At 36.5% G+C, this 18,020-nt stretch overlaps 1 protein-coding gene across 7 annotated transcripts in view; it reads left to right on the top strand.

Moving 5' to 3' along the window:
* The window catches only part of WDR27 (WD repeat domain 27), a 246,079-nt gene that overhangs the window by 98,886 nt on the left and 129,173 nt on the right, over positions 1-18,020 (top strand). For 6 of the 7 annotated variants that reach the window (XM_073022250.1, XM_038001231.2, XM_038001226.2 and 3 more), the window contains one exon: positions 4,045-4,147. In XM_073022250.1, coding sequence (XP_072878351.1) covers positions 4,045-4,147 — 103 coding nt within the window. Of the gene's footprint in view, positions 1-4,044; positions 4,149-18,020 lie in introns of those variants that run through there. The other variant, XM_073022253.1, reaches the window with a different exon arrangement.

An 18,020-nucleotide genomic window follows, 5' to 3' on the forward strand; every position in this document is an offset into this window, starting at 1 on the left:
CCTTGGCTATTGGATTGTTATATATGGCCCTTATTATTTTTATGTATATTCCTTCAATGCTTAGTTTTCATTGAGGATTTTTATCATGAAGAGATGCTGAATTTTATCAAGTGCTTTTTTTTTTGCGTTTATTGAAATGATCCTGTGTTTTTTGTCCATGATTCCATTTATGTGATGTATCACATTTATTTATTTTTGTATGTTGAACCATCCTTGCATCCTGGTATAAAACCCACTTGGTCATGGTGTATTATCTTCTTGATGTGCTATTGGATTCTGTTTGGTAATATTTTGTTGAAAATTGTTTTTATGTTTATCGGGGATCTTGGACTATAGTTTTATTTCTTTGTTTTGTCCTTGTCTGGTTTTGGTATCAGAGTGATATTGGCCTCATAGAATGAATTAGGGAGAATTCCCTTCTTCTTGACATTTTGGAACAGTTTCAGGATTGATACTGGCCGGGCTTTTCTTTGTTGGGAAACTTTTTTTTTTTTTTTTTCCTGATTCAGTCTTTCTACTCATTATTGGTCTGTTCAGGTTTTCTATTTCTTCCTGCTTCAACCTTGGAAAGTTGTGTATTTCCAGGAACTTATCCATTTTCTCTAGGTTTTCTATTTTGTGAGTGTGTAGTTTTTCATAATAGTCTCTGATGATATTTTGCATTCCTGTGGTATTGGTTGCAATGTCTATTTTTCATTTCTAATTTTGTTTATTTAGATTTCATCTTTTCTTGGTTAGTCTACAAGTGGTTTATCAATTTTGTTTATCTTCTCAAATAACTGACTTTTCATTTCGTTGATCTTTTAAATTGTTTTGTTGGTCTCTATTTCATTGAGTTCTGCTCTGATCTTTTAAATTTCTTTTCTGTTGCTAACTTTGGATTTGGTTTGGTCATGCTTTTCTTGTTCCTTGAGGTGCAACATTAGGTCATTAATTTGTGATCTTTCTAGTTTTTTGGTATAGGCATTCAATGGTATAAATGTTCCTCTTAACACTACTTTTACTGTATCATATAGGCTTTACTATGTTGTATTACCACCTTCATTCATTTCAAAAATTTTTAAATTTCTCCAGAACCCAGTTCAATTACACTTCTAGAGCACTTATTAATGTGCCATGTGCTGTAAGAAGAAATTTACCTTATGAACTCATTTAGGCCCATTTCGTGAATGGGGAAAATGCAGCACAGAGGTGAGCAACTCATCAAAGTTGCTCATTTGGTGAGAAGGGGCTTAGCTGGGGTCAGGGTTGAACTTGGCCCTGGGTCACCTGCTCTTGGCCAGTGTTCTCTATGGCCTCTTCGCTGAGCTCATTAGACAAGAAACACATGATCATGAGGGAAATGTTCATGGTGTATTCTGGGGTAGACACAGCAGGATATAAAGCTGCATAGTATGCATCTCTACTTTGTTAAAGGAAAGCAAAGCCCTTTGCATATGCAGAGAAAATGTGCAGTACATGTGCCACAGTACTTTCTGGGGTTGTTATTGAATGGAAGGATTATGAGTACTTTGATGATTTTTCTCTGTTTTTTTTTTTTTTTTAATAGTAAAAGAAGAATGTGAAAATTAAAAAATTAATGTAAAAGAAAAAAGGAATTAAATGTATGACAAATATTATGACAGATGTTTATGACATTTTTACAAAGATTTAGTCTTTTCTCAGTAGTACAATACAGTTCAGGTTATTTTCTACAACCTATATTACCATCTACAGAATTTTTCTAGACAATTATCTTGGCCATTGTGGCAATGCACTCCAGCCTGGGTGACAGAGCAAGACTCTGTCTCAAAACAAAAAAAAAAGGAATTATCTTTGCTAGGTGCGGTAGGCTCAAACCTGTAATCCCAGCACAGAAGTTCGAGACCAGCTTGGTCAACATGATGAAACCACATCTCTACTAAAAATAAAATAATTAGCCAGGTGTGGTGGTGAATGCCTGTAATCCCAGCTACTCAGGAGGCCGAGGCAGGAGAATTGCTTGAACCTGGGAGGCAGAGGTCACATGAGCCTAGATCATGCCACTGTACTCCAGCCTGGGTGACAGAATGAGACTCCACCATAAATAAATAAATAAAATAAAATAATTCTCTTTGTAGAATTTATACTACATAGGACATGATAGGTAGTCAATAAATAAAATACTGAACTTGACACACAAAATCAACAAATTAAGATACTACATAGTCAGGCATGGTATTTTTATCACAATTGTGTACAACTATTTCACGCTTAAATAGCTTTGTTCTTCAGGTGAGTGTTTTAAGGCAGTAGCTGCATCCAGCGTGATTCTAGATGATAGATATGATTGGGTGGATGTGTTTTCAGCTGAACTGCTGCCCGCGGAGGAGCCCAGTTAGCCCTGCGCAGAGACGGCTCTGCGGTGGTTCAGCTCCATTGCTGTGTCTTACAATGAAGTGGACACTGCTTTACTGCACAGGGCTTCTTTTCATTGACATTTGGATACTTAATATTTAAATATTTGTAATCGTCAGAGAATTTGGACAGAAGCCTTTTAAGATCCAGGAGACTTAGGTTAAGCCTCTACTGTGACATACAGAACTGCAGGCATTGTATGGAAAACAAGTTAATAAAAAAATATTTAGCTAAGCTATCTTAATTTATTTTCCTAAGATTGTTTTGAAAATATAAATCATTCCTATAAATATAAAGTGTCCAATAAGTATATTCCTAGTAGGTAGTCAACAGAAATTACTTTTTTAAGGGAATAAAAAGATATATATTTATTGTAAAAAGTGAAATTGTTATGAAATTGCTTCTATAGAACTAATTGATTACTATTTCTGCCAGTCCTATTTTATTTTACAGCAAATTTTATATCAGTAAAAGCCATAACTAGATACGTAAAGGTAGCTTTATGTGAGCAGGCTTCCAGCATTCCAAAGTGAGATAGTTTAGGCAGTTACATTGTTATCAACAGCCGTAAGCTTAATTTACAGATTGTTTGTCACATATATGATATTAATTTTATATATTTATATGAAATGTAATTTATATACAAATAAAACCCTGTTTAAGCAAAAAAGTATATATGTCCTGATAATTATGATCACTGCATATATAATGTACGTAACAATATAACAAGCTGATATGGATTTTTATGTGTATGTGCATGCACTTACACTGTGCACAAGGTTACAGTTGGCAGAGTGTCTTTGCCCTGCTCTTTCATCACTTTAATCACTAGAACAAATACAAAAGTACATCTTTTGTATTTATATTTTGTGTTTGTATTTTGTATTTGTATTTTTATTTGCATTTGTATTGTATTTGTACTTTGTTAGTACTGTATTGTATTTGTATTTTGTATTTGTATTGTATTGTATTTGTATTTTGTATTTGCATTTGTGTTTGTATTGTATTTGTGTTGTATTGTATCGTATAGTATCGTATTTGTATTTTGTATTGGTATTGTTACCTGTGTGCTGTGTGACTTTGCCACCACTCAGGGCACCTGGAGCAGGGACCCTGTCAGGCATTTTGTGGTCCCCAGCCCAGTGCTGCTCAATGCTTGCGGAGTCGTCTTAAGAAGGTGCTGGTAATCTCCAAAAGGTGTTGGAGATTCTCTCCATAAAATTAACAAGAATTCCTTGGCATTTTTCACAATAAACAAATTTTATATGGTACTTTTTAAATAGTTGTGAAACTTAACCACCCTTCATAGAATGTTTTGCCTCCAAAACGTCTCTGAATAATTTAACTAAATAATTTATTATTTTAGAATATTTGTTAGGTTTGTTTTGATATTTTAAAAATTTCAAGAATATGTTTACATTTATATAAAAGCTTATTTACTATTAGTTTTGTCATCTTTGAGAATTTAAGATTTTGAATAGTGTTTGAATTATTTTTAAATATCTCGAGAGAGACCCATTAACCATTTAATAATTCTTACATATAAAATATTCTTCCATTATTCATTTGTTCTTTTTGTGAAGAAAAGCAACAAGTTGTTTTCTTTCCTCTAATTTGCATTCAAATTTAAAAATGATTTTTCTCCTGGTGTTTCTTTCCTCCCCGTAGGTGTGAGCGCCACTTTGAAGGGCATCCATCCCGCGGCTATCCATGTGGAATTGCTTTCAGTCCTTGTGGGCGATTCGCGGCTTGTGGGGCCGAGGACAGACACGTATGTATTTGTATTTTGACAGTCTATAAATGTTTGATAGTCTATAAATGTAGAGATTCTAGACTTTGGTAATGTGTAGACTGTTTAATATTGTTGCATATTAGAATAGAAACCTACTTGCAGCTTGACTGTTGGTCAATATTTCAAGACTCTTACACAGTAATAGCATTTTAATAATGTATGAGGTATGAAAGATGTTTTTACTGAAGCATGATAAACAGTAATCACTCATGAATTATTAATCATTTCACAGATACTTGTCGAGTGCCTACTATTTGAAAGACACTGTGCTACACGTTGTATTTTCTTTTTTATTACAAGATTATAATATTAATTAGTGAAACACCAGATCCTGTGTATTTAATGGTGTGATCCTTTCCTAAGTTAGATCCTTAGGAAACAATGTGCTTATATTAATGGAATTGCCCTCCCCCCCATTACACATTATGTGAACGTGCCGCATGGTGGATTTGGGCAGGTACTAATACACATCCATTTGTCCATAATATATTTTAAAAGGCCTGTATTAATTTCCTAGGGATGCCACAAACTACCACAAGCTTGGAGGCTTAACCCTTTTCCCGTTTGCCCCAAGAATCCTCACAGGCGGCCTTGCAGCTACAACATTCACCTCACGATCATGTTGCCTCAAAATACCCTGCTTTTCTTACTATTTTCTCATTGCTCTAGTATCTTGACTTTGGAAACAAAAGACATCATTCTATCTATAGCATTCTGGTTTTAGCAGTGGTATTTTCATTTACGAAATATAGTAATTCTTGATTGCTGAAAATGCCAAATTCTAGAAAATGTCTCATTTCTAGGCATGATGATAATGTCGTTCCTGAACAGTTATTGGCTGAAGATTCATTTGATGAATCCGATTTTTCTGAAGTAGATGATTCTGATGATTCAGATGATTCTGATGTTAGTTCTGTTTAGAAATAACTTCAAGAACAGTTTTTATATTTTATTTTCACATTGAAAATCAGTCACATTTGCTTCAGCCTCAAATAGCATGTTTATGTAAAGTTAAATGAGCGCTGACGGTAACCTACCTTTTTAAATTCTAAACAGGAAAAGAGTTTAAAAAAAGTCGACATTTATTTTCTGCCGGCTGTGGAGGCCAGAAGTGTGAGAAAGCATCAGCAGGGCGGGCCCCTTCCACAGGGTCTGAGGGAGGAAACTTCCACGCTTCTCTGGCCTCTGTGGCGGCTACAGTCCCTGGGGTTCCCTGGCGTGCGGCTGCCTCATGCCAGCCTCTGCCTCCATTTCCAAGTGGCCTTTCCTCCTCTGCACATCTCTCGCTCCCTGTTCTTTCTCTTGGGGACACTAGCTAGGCTTGAATGTCTCCTCCAGAACTCATGTTGAAATTTGCTTGCCATTGTAGCAGTATTCAGAGGTGGGAACTTTAAGAGGTGATTAGGCCATGAGGGCTGGCCCTCCTGTAAGCATTAATACCATTACCATGAGGATGGGGTCCTTACACAGGGTGAGTTTGTCCCTCTCTCGCCTCGAGGCCCTTTCACCTTCTGCTGTGTGATTATGCAGAAGGGAGGCCTTGCCAGATTCTGGCTCTTTGACCTTGGGCTTTCCAGCCTCCAGGACTGTAAGAACATACATTTCCATTCCTTGCATATTACCCAGTTTCAGGTATTGTGTTACAGCATCACAAAACAGACTAAGAAGACACTGATACTGGGTTTACAGCCCACCCGAAGTCCAAGCTGATCTCAATACCCTTCAGTTAATTACATCTGCAAAAAATCCTATTTCCAAATAAGATCACATTCACAGTTCTTTTCATCACTGTTCGATAAGGCTTATCTAAAAACATAGAATATGGGTGTATGTGTTCCCTCTAAATTCCCACGTGGAAACCCGCACCCCAGGATGATGGTGTTAGAGGAGATGAGATCTTCGGGAGGTGATTAGATCTTGAGAGTGGACCCCACATGAATGGAATTAGTCCCTTATAAAAGAGCCTCCAGAGAGCTCCCTCACTTCTTCTACCATGTGAAGACAAAGGGAGAAGGCGCCGTCTGTGAACCAGAGATTCCATCCTCACCAAACACCAAATTGACCGGCCTCTTGACCTTGAACTTCCCAGCTTCCAGACATGAATGTGTGTTGTTTATAAGCTACTGAGTTTATGGGATTTTCTTATAGCAGCATGAATGGATAAAAACAACGTATAAGGACATTCCAAAAATTAAAGGGAATCATAAAGTTTATTTGGAAAAAATTAACTTACAATTGATCTGAGAGACAGTTGTATTTTCCTAACATTTTTTCTTATTCAGTTTAACTGGTAAGAATGAAATAACAGTGAAACTTTTTTTTATGGAAAATAGGCAAAGTTATTCTAAAATTTTGCTTGTTCGTTACTAAGTAAACTCTGACACCTTGGGCATCTGCTGTGATTGATACTGAAGCTCCTCTCTGAACATAGTGGTGTTACCATGTGAAAAATGTGTAGAAACGGACACCTGTGTTTTTTTCCAAAGGAAACAATGTGTTATAAAACGTAACTACCAGGCAGCCAATAAGCAATTAAAAAATTTATTAAAGGAACTCAAAAGATTAAAATAAGCAACTTTTATTTAACAGTATAGCCTGTTTGCCACCATTTGGATACCACTGACAATAAGTGACTTTTTTGCAATTTTGAACATCCCTCCCACCAGCTCCACAACCACCAACAGAATAATGGATTTTTTTTTTCTCTAATTTGTTTCTCTGTATCCAGTCATGTACCCAAGATCTCTACCAATTCAAATCTACTCATCAAATCCACTTCTCTTTCAGAAGCTACTATTGCCTAAGACAGCTTCCTGGCTTTCATTTGTTTCAAATACTTGAGCACTCCCTGTATGTTGCCCAGGAAATTAATGAGATTTCTTAAGTATACACCATTCGTTTAAGAGCCAAATGTAAGTGAACTGCGTATATTGAATTTTCTTGAAATTTTTTGGTCTCCATTTTCTTACATTCAACATCTATGTGAGTGCAGTTCTCAATGTAGGCAGGTCACTGGAATAGGTAGCACACTAGGGGCATATTCCTTCATTTGGTGTGAATTCTGGTTTCTCATTAGAAACAAATGCAGCCAGAAAATGGTGAAACAGCATTTTCAAAGTGCTATAAGAACTGTCAAGTCAGAATTCCGTACCCATAAAATATGCTTTAGGAATGAAGGCAAAATAAAGATAATCTATGATGAAAGAAAACTAAGAGAATTTATAGCTGGCGCAGCTCACTCATTCAGCTCAGGCTGCCATAACAAAATTCCAAAGACTGGGTGGCCTAAACAACAGGAATTATTCCTTATGGCTCTGGAGGCTGCAAGTCCGAGATCAGGGTGCCTGTCTGTTCATTTCCTGGTGTGGGCTCTCCTCCTGGCTTGCAGATGGCCGTCTTGTCCTGTGTCCTCACATGTCCTCTTCTTAGAGGGGCCCTAATCCCATCCTGGGGGCCCTTCTCATGTCCTCATCTGAAGCTAATCGCCTTTCAAAGGCCCCACCTCCAAATGTGATCACACTGGGGTTTTGGGTCTGAACCAGTGCATTTGGGGGTACCTTCAGTCCATGGTCTGGACCTTCAGTCCATGCAGTACAGTTGTCTGATACTTTAAAAAGTTACATGAACTAAAATATGTGTATTTCAATGGATTTTATCTGTTCTGAAGTATGATTTGATATTAATACAGTCACTCTAGCTTTTGTTTGATTAGTATTTATGTGTTGTATCTTACTCTAAACTTTGATTTATCCATGTGATGACACTTAATTTTGTTTTTTTAATAGAAAGCCTAAATTGAGTCTTATTTTTTAATTAATATGACAGTCTCTCTTTAACTGATGTGTTTAGACCTTTTACATTTAATGTAATTATTGGCACATTTGAATATAGCCTACCATTTTCTTGTTTGCTTCCTCTTTCACTTTTCCTTTCCCCTTTTAGATTATTTTAATGCTTTTTGAATTCTCTTTTATGTATTTTTTTTTTTTTTTTTTTTTTTTTTTTTGAGATGGGGTCTCTGTCACCAAGACTTGAGTGCAGTGGTGCAATCTTGGCTCATTGCAACCTGCTCCTCCCAGGCCGAAGCAATTCTCCTGCCTCAGCCTCCCAAGTAGCTGGGTCTATAGGCATGAACCACCATGCCTGGCTAATTTTTCTATTTTTAGTAGAGACAGGGTTTCACCATGTTGGACAGATTGGTCTCGAACTCCACACCTCAAGCCGTCCGCCTGCCTGGGCCTCCCAAGGTGCTGGGATTATAGGCGTGAGCTACCACACCTGGCCTAATTTATCTATTTGTGAACCGAATATCTTTGTACAGTGGTGTGTACATGTATGTGTGGTGGTTCTGGAGATTACAGCATATATGCCTATTATCTTGTTAGTCTTCTTAAAGATGGTTCTTCATTTCCAGTAAAATGTGAAGACTTTATGACCAAATTGATCGCCGTATCCTTCCCATTCCATATTGTAGCTGTCTTAGGTATCACATCTTCATGTGTTCAGAACTCCATCACAAAATGTTATACTTTTTTATTTCAATAATTATACATAATGGTGTAATATATTTATCTAGACACTTAGCAATTTCTGCTTTCTTCTTCATTCCTTAAGTTTCAAGTTTACATTTAGTATTTAGAGTAGTTTTTTTTTTTTTGACCTGGAGAATTTTTTTAGCATTTTTTTAGTGTAGTTCTACTGGCTATGAATTCCCTTACTTTTCTTTCATCATAGATTATCTTTATTTTGCTTTCTTTCCTAAAGCATATTTTCACTATATCTGGAATTCTGACTTGACAGTTCTTTTCTTATAGCACTTTAAACATGTTGTTTCACTGTTTTTTCGCTGTATTTGTTTTTAATGAGATATCTGAAGTCTTTCCAATCACTGTTGAAATAGGCAGGTGTAAAGTTGGGAATATAAATCAAAACTCTGGAGATAAAGACTAATAATCAGGGTAGGGATGATAACTGAAGTGTCAGTAATAAATAAGATGCCTATGAAGAATGGGTATGATGAGTAAACCAAAAGGTAGTGAGTAGAATTCTGGAGAACCTCGACAGGTGAAGCCAGTGGGGAGAAACAGAAGGAAAGGATTTCAGTTACAAGTGGAAAACAGAAGTGAGAGGGTTCCCATGAGGGCCAAGGGAAGCTACAGCTCAGTGAAGGGGAAAGATGCAACAGGCCATGGCAGCAGCAAAGAGTGGAATAATCAGTGATGACCAGAGGCCGCAGAAGATGAACAGGTAGCTGAGGAATGAACGGGAGAAGATGAAATGAGGATGGCACTGAGTGTTCCTTACAAACGGTACATTTAAAGTAGAATAATTAATCTATTTATTTTTCAATAATAAAAATACTATTTTTATTACTAATAGTATTATATAAATCTATTTTTATTAGTAAAAAAAATTTATCAGTGTATCTTCTTATATTGACTCAGCGGATATCAATACTTGCTTTCCCTCTTATCCACAAGTCAGGCAAAGGTAAAATTAATGTACCTGTACATTTAAAGCAGGCTTCTTAAATATTACCACACACCTTCTAGATTCCCCTGGGCATTTTATTTGAGACCTTTTAGTGCTGATCAATTAGAGCAAAAAAATAAATCACAGAAATGTGTATTTGCCTAATTAATACTGAATATATTTGCTTCCTAAAGGCTATGAAGGATAAGATAAAAACCACTGGAAGAAACCAGTATATTTAAAATGAAGACAGCATTTTTGGGGATGAGTGCTGCACTGTGATTGAAATCCAGAATGATTTATCTATTTATTATATGTCATCTGCATAGACAATACACACCTTTGTGACCTTAAATACAGCAGAAAAAAAAGGTTGAAAAAACAATGACAGAAAAATTCTCAAATAAAAGACACACAATTTCAGATTCAAAGCTTTCAGTGAATTTCAGATTCAAATTGAATTTGAATCTGAATTTCAAATTCAAAGCACTCGGTGAATCCCAAACATGATAAATTAAAAGAACACTGTTCATTATAGTTTCTCCTGCCCTTAAAATGGACTCTGCCTTTGAAATTCTCTAAGTCTATATTCCAGTGCATTGAAACATCTCTTCTCCTCTTATTTCTCCTTATTTAGTTAGTCCAGACCTGCGTGATCTCTTACCTGATAAATATCAACTGGTCTCCATTATTAATGCCTTCTTTTTTCTTCACTGTTGCCAGAATAATCTTCCTCATATTCAGGCTCAGCACTGGCTGTGATGGAGTAGCTTGGAACTGACTAGAGTGCCTATCAGAACTACTACACAAAACCTGGTTTAACTAGGGTGTGAGATGCAAAGGGACATCTCACATTCTGCAGCTACTTTTTCTCTGAAGGAGTTTGCCATTTCTGAACAAAAAAAAATAGACCTATGTTTCAGGCAAAGGCCATACAGAGGGATGCAGCTGTCTGTGTGTGTGTGTATGAATGGTAAGAGGTGAAGTTGTACATAAAAATTAGCAGAACTTTTTCTTGATATTGCAGGGATGTAGAGATAAAAACTTGAAAACTGTAGGGCCATGAAGGGTCAAGTGCCGTGCCCGACACTACCAGTATTCCTGTCAACATATTTTATTCAATTCTGGAGCTAAGGAGGGCAAGAAACTGATAGGCTCAGCAGAAAACCTTTAGAAGCAGAGTGGGGTTTTTAACAATATTTCAGGGCTGAGGATATAAATATCAGAGGTCAGTCCCTGCTAGTGGGGTGGGAGTTCCCAATGGACACCTTAGCTTACCCCTGGATAAACCAGGAGTTGATGGAATGTCACCTAAGCTGCAATCCAGCCTTGAGTCTGCTCAACTCTGTTTATAGTAGGGAAGTCTTCTCCTGCTCCATCTGCCCACCTTTCTGGAGTATAATAATATAATTTCGAGCCTTGGGAGGTTTTTTTTTTTTTTGGAATATACATAGCATTCAGTTTTGAGTCAAAAAGTACAAGTATGTCAAGACAGAGAGAAAAAAAAAGAGGAAAAAATAACATCATAATAGAAACAATACTATGGGTGACTCAGGTATTGGACTTAGCAGACAAGGTTTTAAAAATAGCCATGATTAATATATTCAAGGAAATAGAGTGCAAATCAGAGGCCACAAATATAAGGATGGAGAATTTTACCACATTGTTGGAATTCCCTAGAACTGAAAGATATATCATTTGAAATTAAGAGTGTAGAGACAGAAATGTTGAAAATAGCAGGATGGGAAATGAAGCTGATATGACAATACTTTAGTGTAAAGTAGACTTTGGGTCTTAATGCATTACTAGCAATGATGAATGACATTTAATATGACAAAGATGCCAATCTATGTAGAAAATGTCATAAACCTGTAGCACCCAGTAATGTAGTTTCAAAATATATAAATCAAAAGTGATATAACTCTAAGAAGAAAAAGATGTGTCTTCAATCATAATGGAAGACTTTAACAAACTTCTCTTAATGACTAGAAAACAAACAGATTATTGATGATCATGACACTTTTTAATGTAAATACAATTACACTTTTCTTTGTAAATACTATGTGTTTAAAATATTCTGCTGGGTCTCTATGTAGAACCAGGATCTTACGTGTGGCTTAAAAGGACTTTCACAACATGCCTCCAAATTACCTCTCTATCTTCTCTCCCGATTTTTTCCTATATATCCTACTTTCTGTGTCATACAACTTCTGGATATCACAGTTCTTTTTATAATAATAATTTAAAAAAAAAAAGATGAACCAAAAAATATTCTCACAGAACACAAGACTGCATCAGAAGAATGTGTCTGCTAAACAGGTGAAAACCGATGATATATTTGCAAATTAGCTTAAGAAAGTTAAGAAAACACATACAACATCAGAAATTGCTAGACAACAGGAATATATGAAATGAAAACTGATAAAAGTTAGGAAAGCATTAGAAAAAAATTCAGAAATAAAGGCCAAATGCAAAGGAATATTATAGAAAGCAAATATAGCGAGCACAATAGGGAAAAAGGATACAAATGAGAGAAGTAAATAAAGAAAATGATAAAAGAAATTCAAGGTGAAAAGGTAAATATAGAAGTTTAGCAAAGGAGATTCAACCTACATATAAATGGAGTCCCTGGACATTTTTTTTAAAAGTCAGTTAAACAGAACAAATAATTAATATTATAATTCAAAAATATATTTTCTAAAATTAAAAAAGTTTAGTTAAATCTAGATATTGCAAGAATACCTGGGAAAATTGACCCAGACTAGTTTGCATAGAAATATAGCTTAATAAGTCCATTTGACTACAAAACACCTTTGTGGATCCATGTAAAATGTTCAAATGCTTATAAGGGAAACAGTATCAGCTTGGATTGGACTTTTGTAAATCATCATTTTTTTTTGGTTAAAAAAACATTGGGAAGAACATATTTAACACACTCAGAAAGATAATCTGAGTCAAGAATTTTAATATCCAGCTACATTTTTTTGAGTATAAAACCAGACACACAGTTATGAATATGCTAGAACCGAATGGTGTTCCCTTGAGTTATATTGAAAAATAAAGCTTTATAAAACCAAGGTAGGATTGAAGAAGTTTCAGCAAAAGGTTCAAGGTGAGCAGTGAATGTGTTTAACTATGGAAGATCAAAAGGTGGGAATGAAGGTACGACAGAATACTTTGTAAATGTTCTATCTGTTACAGTTTAATAGCACAAAACTGGGAGATGTGAGAATATAACTAGAAAGTAGAATACATCTCTTGATTCTCCTTGTAGATGTTAATTGAGTAAGAAGAGATCAGTTGAAGCTGACAATAGAATTGTAAGCTCTTAAATGTAATTTAAGAGTATAAAATTAAGATAATTATGACTAAAATTGGATGTAGAGGAAGAGAGATGAAAAAATGGTTGCTAGACAGCTGCACTGTTGGGCATAGTAGTGAACTAACATGCATTGTCTTAGAGAGGAGTGGACCAAGAGTTTTGTATAAAGTTTTTAATAAAATACAACTGCTGGAACAAGAATTCTGCCGTTTTTAAGTGCCCAAAGAAATATCTAGATAGGGTAAATAAAATAGACCATGAAGTGCCATACATTACGTAGAATTAAAAATAAAATACTAGGATGAAACTGAGATGGAAATGTCAGTCATATTGATGTCTTTGTTGTTGTTTTCGTTTATTTTTTAGTCTTGCTCTGTTAGCCCAGGCTGAAGTGCAGTGGCATGATCATGGCCCACTATGAGCTTGAACTTCTGGGCTCAATCCATCCTCTTGCCCCAGCCTCCCACATAGCTGGAACTACAGGCACATGCCACCCGGCCTGGCTCATTAGTTTTTTAGAGATGAGGTTTCACTGTGTCGTCCAGGCTGCTCTCAAACAATTGGCTTCAGGCCTCCAGCCTCAGCCTCCCAAAGTGCTGGGATTACAGGCCTGATCCACCATGCCTGACTCATATCAATGTTTAAGGAAAAAAAGAAAAAAATTTCAGATTGGATTTTACAGATGAGGAAAAAATCTGAGTCCATGCTGAATATAGGAGATGCCTTAAGCCAAAGTGATCCGGGAAGGATAAAGAAAAGAGATGTTTAATGTATACCAGACAAGTGAAAATAAAAATAAAACAGATTATATGATTCTAATATCACACAAAACACAATTCAACCAAAAAACTATGAGGCAAAGATACTTATAATGCCAAAGGCCAAAATTCACAATGAAAATACATGTTAGTATCTAATTTTGAAGAAAATAAACAAATTTCACAAGGTGGAAATGATAAGAACCAGTTAATAAGTAGCCACACATTAATAATGGAGACTAATGCATCTGTCTCAGTCCTTGGCAGGTCAAGTGCACAGAAATTATAAGGTTGTAGGAAACTTCTATATCATAATTGATAATGCATTATTTTATAGATATTCATAGTAATGTTTGTCTGCCAACAAGGAAGGCGTCTTATTTTCAAGTGCACATCAAATATCTATGAACAATGACCATAAATGAATCCAGAAAAAGCTCAATAAATTTAAAAAATAACACAAAATCAACATTTTCTCACTATAATGCAATCAAAGTACAAATTTAAAAACCAAAAAGTTTCTTCCATCTAAATATTAAAATTCCGTCTGTTAAGCAACTCTTGGTTTAAAGGTGTAAAACAAAATATGAAATTGTAGAATTTCTTGAAAATAATGCTGTTTCTAACATGACATATCAGTGTCTCTGGAATGCCCATAAACCCGTTTTTGAAGGGAAATTTATAGCACCAAATACCCATATCATACATTTCAAAAGGGAAAAAGTAAATGAATATCTAACTAAAAAGCCAGACAAGGAACAGCAAAGTAAATCAGAAGAAATAAATTGATAGAGAGAAAAGCAGGTGATAAGTTAGAAAACGGAAAATCAGTAGAACTAATAAATAAATTAAAACACTAGTTGTGTTTTTTGTTGTTGTTGGTTTGTTTGCTTTTTGAGACAGTGTCGCTCTGTCACCCAGGTTGGAGTTCAGTGGCACGATCTCAGCTCACTGCAACCTCTGCCTCCTGGGTTCAAGAGATTCTCTTGCCTCAGCCTCCCCAGTAGCTGGGATTACAGGCGCCTGCCACCACGCCCAGCTAAGTTTTTGTGTTTTTAGTAGAGATGGGGTTTTACCACGTTGGCCAGGCTGGTCTCAAACTCCTGACCTCAAGTGATCCACCTGCCTCGGCCTCCTAAAATGCAGGGATTACAGGCATGAGCCACCATGCCTGGCCAAAACACTAATTTTTTAAAAACGCAAGCAACAAAATAACTTAATCAGTGCAATTTTTTTTTAAAATAGAGAAAGCTTAGTCTATAATTAATAAGCAATGAGTAGGCAAAAGCATGGAGCAGAAGGATTTTGAAAATCATGAGACTGCTTCTCATAATTTGTGCAAATTAATATGAAAGCCTCTATACAGATGGTTGAGTCACAGAAATTTAGTTTATCAAACTGGCCCCAAAAGTAGAAACAAATTTAACAGGCCACTTTTCTTAGAAGAAATTGAGAACATTTTCTAAGAGCTCCTTGTGAAATAGTACCAGGCCCATATGCTTTCTCAGGGGATTTTACCAACCTCTTAAACATCAAATAGTCCCAAACATACTTAACTGTTTTAAAGCATAGAGAAAGAAGGAAGACATCGGACTGCTTTTTGAAGTAACCATAACTGATAGAAAACTGGATGAAGTTTCAGAAAGGAGTTATATTTCATTTATGAATATCAATTGAAAAGCTTAAATAGGAACACAGAATTAGTGCATTAACAATAATTTATCATGTCCAAGCGGGTTATGGATAGAATGCAAGGATGATTTACTGTCAATAAATCCACTAATAATTCCCTCATAATATTAACTAGTATAGAAAGAGGGACTCTTACAACCATGTTCCTGGATGCAGAAAGCTGCTTCAATAAAATTCTAGATTCATTTCTGCTAAAACACGCGGTAAAAGAGGATTCCATAAATGCCTCTTTCAAATGATAAAATGCTTATCTCAGCCCAAAAGCTGACATCTTACCGAGAAAACTTTAGAGGTATTCTATGGTTGAGAACAGAGCCAGAACGTTCATTAATTCCACAACTATTTTACAGGGTATTGGAGATATTTCCCTATGAAATTGGACAGGACAACTTAACAGATATTAGCACTGAAAAGAACAGTGAAAATTATGTTTATTCATAGGTAACAAGATTACATATCTGGAAAACCCAAGAGAATTAGTGGCCCATATGAACAATAAAATAATTCAGTGAAAGATTAGTAGTATTTAAATTAATATATGGAATGCAATGGTCTTTATAGGTGCAAAAAAAATAACCTCTGGAAAGTTATAGTGGAAGAGGAGAACTCATGAGAATAGCCTCAAAAAGGATAAACCATTCAGGTATTAACAAGATTTCTGCGAAACCTGCACTAAGAACATTTTGTTTTTCCCCTAGAAGTATAGACTTAGACAAATGCAAAATCGTAACTTGTTCTTGGATAGGAAGATTTAGTTTCATAAATAAGGCAGTTCTCTGTAGGTAATTTGTGAATTTAACACTGCCCCAACAACAACAAAATTCCAGTAGGTTTTTCTGTAGCTGTACCGTTTGATTGTAAAGTTACTTAGGAGAATAAACAAGTAACAACGGTCAGAATACCCTGAAAAAAAAGAACAATATGATGGGGAGAACTTACCCTGTCAGCCATTAACTTATGTTGGAAAGCCTTTTCAAATTAAAACCATGTGGAACTGGTGCATGAATACCAGTATTTCTTAGCTCCCGCCACGGAAGGTGCTTGGAAGCAGTGACATTCCAGCCATCACCCTTAGTACCCTCTTTGCAGCCTCTAAATGCCGTTCCCCACTAATAGAAGCCAGAACTCTCTGGGTGGAGAGCTGGTTCCAGGTCTGTGGTAGAAGACTTACAAGATGAGCCAGGGACATCTTATGTCAAAGAGAAAAGAAGAAATCAAAGAGTAATGGAGTCATATAACAAGGCCACAGGTAACAGCCAATTCCCAAGGCCTTAAGGCTACTGCTGCCTTAGGCATGTACCACTGTCTGCTGGTTAGACCCGTGGGCAGCACCACACCAGTGCTGTATTCTGTTGGCCCACGGAGGGCTAGCTGAGCATCCAAAGAGTAATGACTGTGATTGACTTCAAACATTGTATATCTAAACCCTTATCATTTTTGATAATACTCCCCCCAAAAAGCTATAGCTAAAAACAACATAAAACAAAATGTCATTGGTCCCCATTTGGAGGTAACTAGGGCACCTGTCCCTTACTCAGAAGTGTGCCTTATAAAGGAAAATACTTAAACTATTTGTCTGCCTTTCCTGTTCGGATTGTATTTTAAGTAAACCAAATAGCCTACTTGGTAAAGGAAAGTTATTTCTTAGTGGATTGCAGACAAGTGGAATGGATGAATGGCAGGATTAGAAAATCACCCTCTTCAATCTCAGATGCAGTAATTGACTGAGACAAATGTCATCAGTAGGTGAAATTATCAGATGAAGATCATGGCCCAAAGGAAGCTTGAATAGTAGACATTTCGCTTAAGAACACATACAGATGGTCAATGTGTACAGGAAAAACGGGCTCACATCACCAGTCATCAGGGAAATGCCAGTCAAAACCATAATGAGATACCATCTCACACCTGTTAGAATATCAGAAAGACAAGTGATGTTGAGGATGTGGAGAAAGGGGAGCTCCTGCACAGTCGGTGGGAATGCAAAATGAGGCAGCCACTGCGGAAAATGTGTGTTGTTTCCTTAAAAAGCGAAAAGTAGAAACCACATGATCCAGCAATCTCGGGTATTTGTCCAAAAGAATTGAAATCAGTATATGGAAGAGATACCTGCGCTTCCATGGCCATTGCAGCACTCTTCACGATATCCACAGTGTGGAGGCGCCCTAAGTGTCCGTCACAGAGGAGTGGATAAGGAAAATGGAGCGTGGACTTGCAATCACATATTATCCCAAGGCCTTAAAAAGTTACTGCTGCCTTAGGTATTTACCAGTGTCCACTGGTTAGACCAGTGGGCGATATCACACCCGTGCCCTGTTCTGCTATGTCTTTGGAAGAGGACGTGCCAGAGAAAAGGTTGGGTTTATTACTGTGTGTGCCATATTTATTTTGCCAGACCTTGATGGAGGTTGACAAGAGTTGGCGATTGTGCGTCAGCCTTGCAGCCTGATGAGATGATACCATTCGCCTCCCATGGCTTGTGTGGCGGGCGGCCGGGTGGTCCTGCATGCCACCATCAGGAATTCTCCAACAGAGCCTTTGCTTCTTGCTGTAAGGAGGCAAGGCTTCTGTCTTTGTGTGACTTTGTTTTAAATCTTGACCATTTTAG

The sequence above is a fragment of the Chlorocebus sabaeus genome, chromosome 13 (genome assembly GCF_047675955.1).
Source record: "Chlorocebus sabaeus isolate Y175 chromosome 13, mChlSab1.0.hap1, whole genome shotgun sequence".
NCBI lineage: Eukaryota > Metazoa > Chordata > Mammalia > Primates > Cercopithecidae > Chlorocebus > Chlorocebus sabaeus.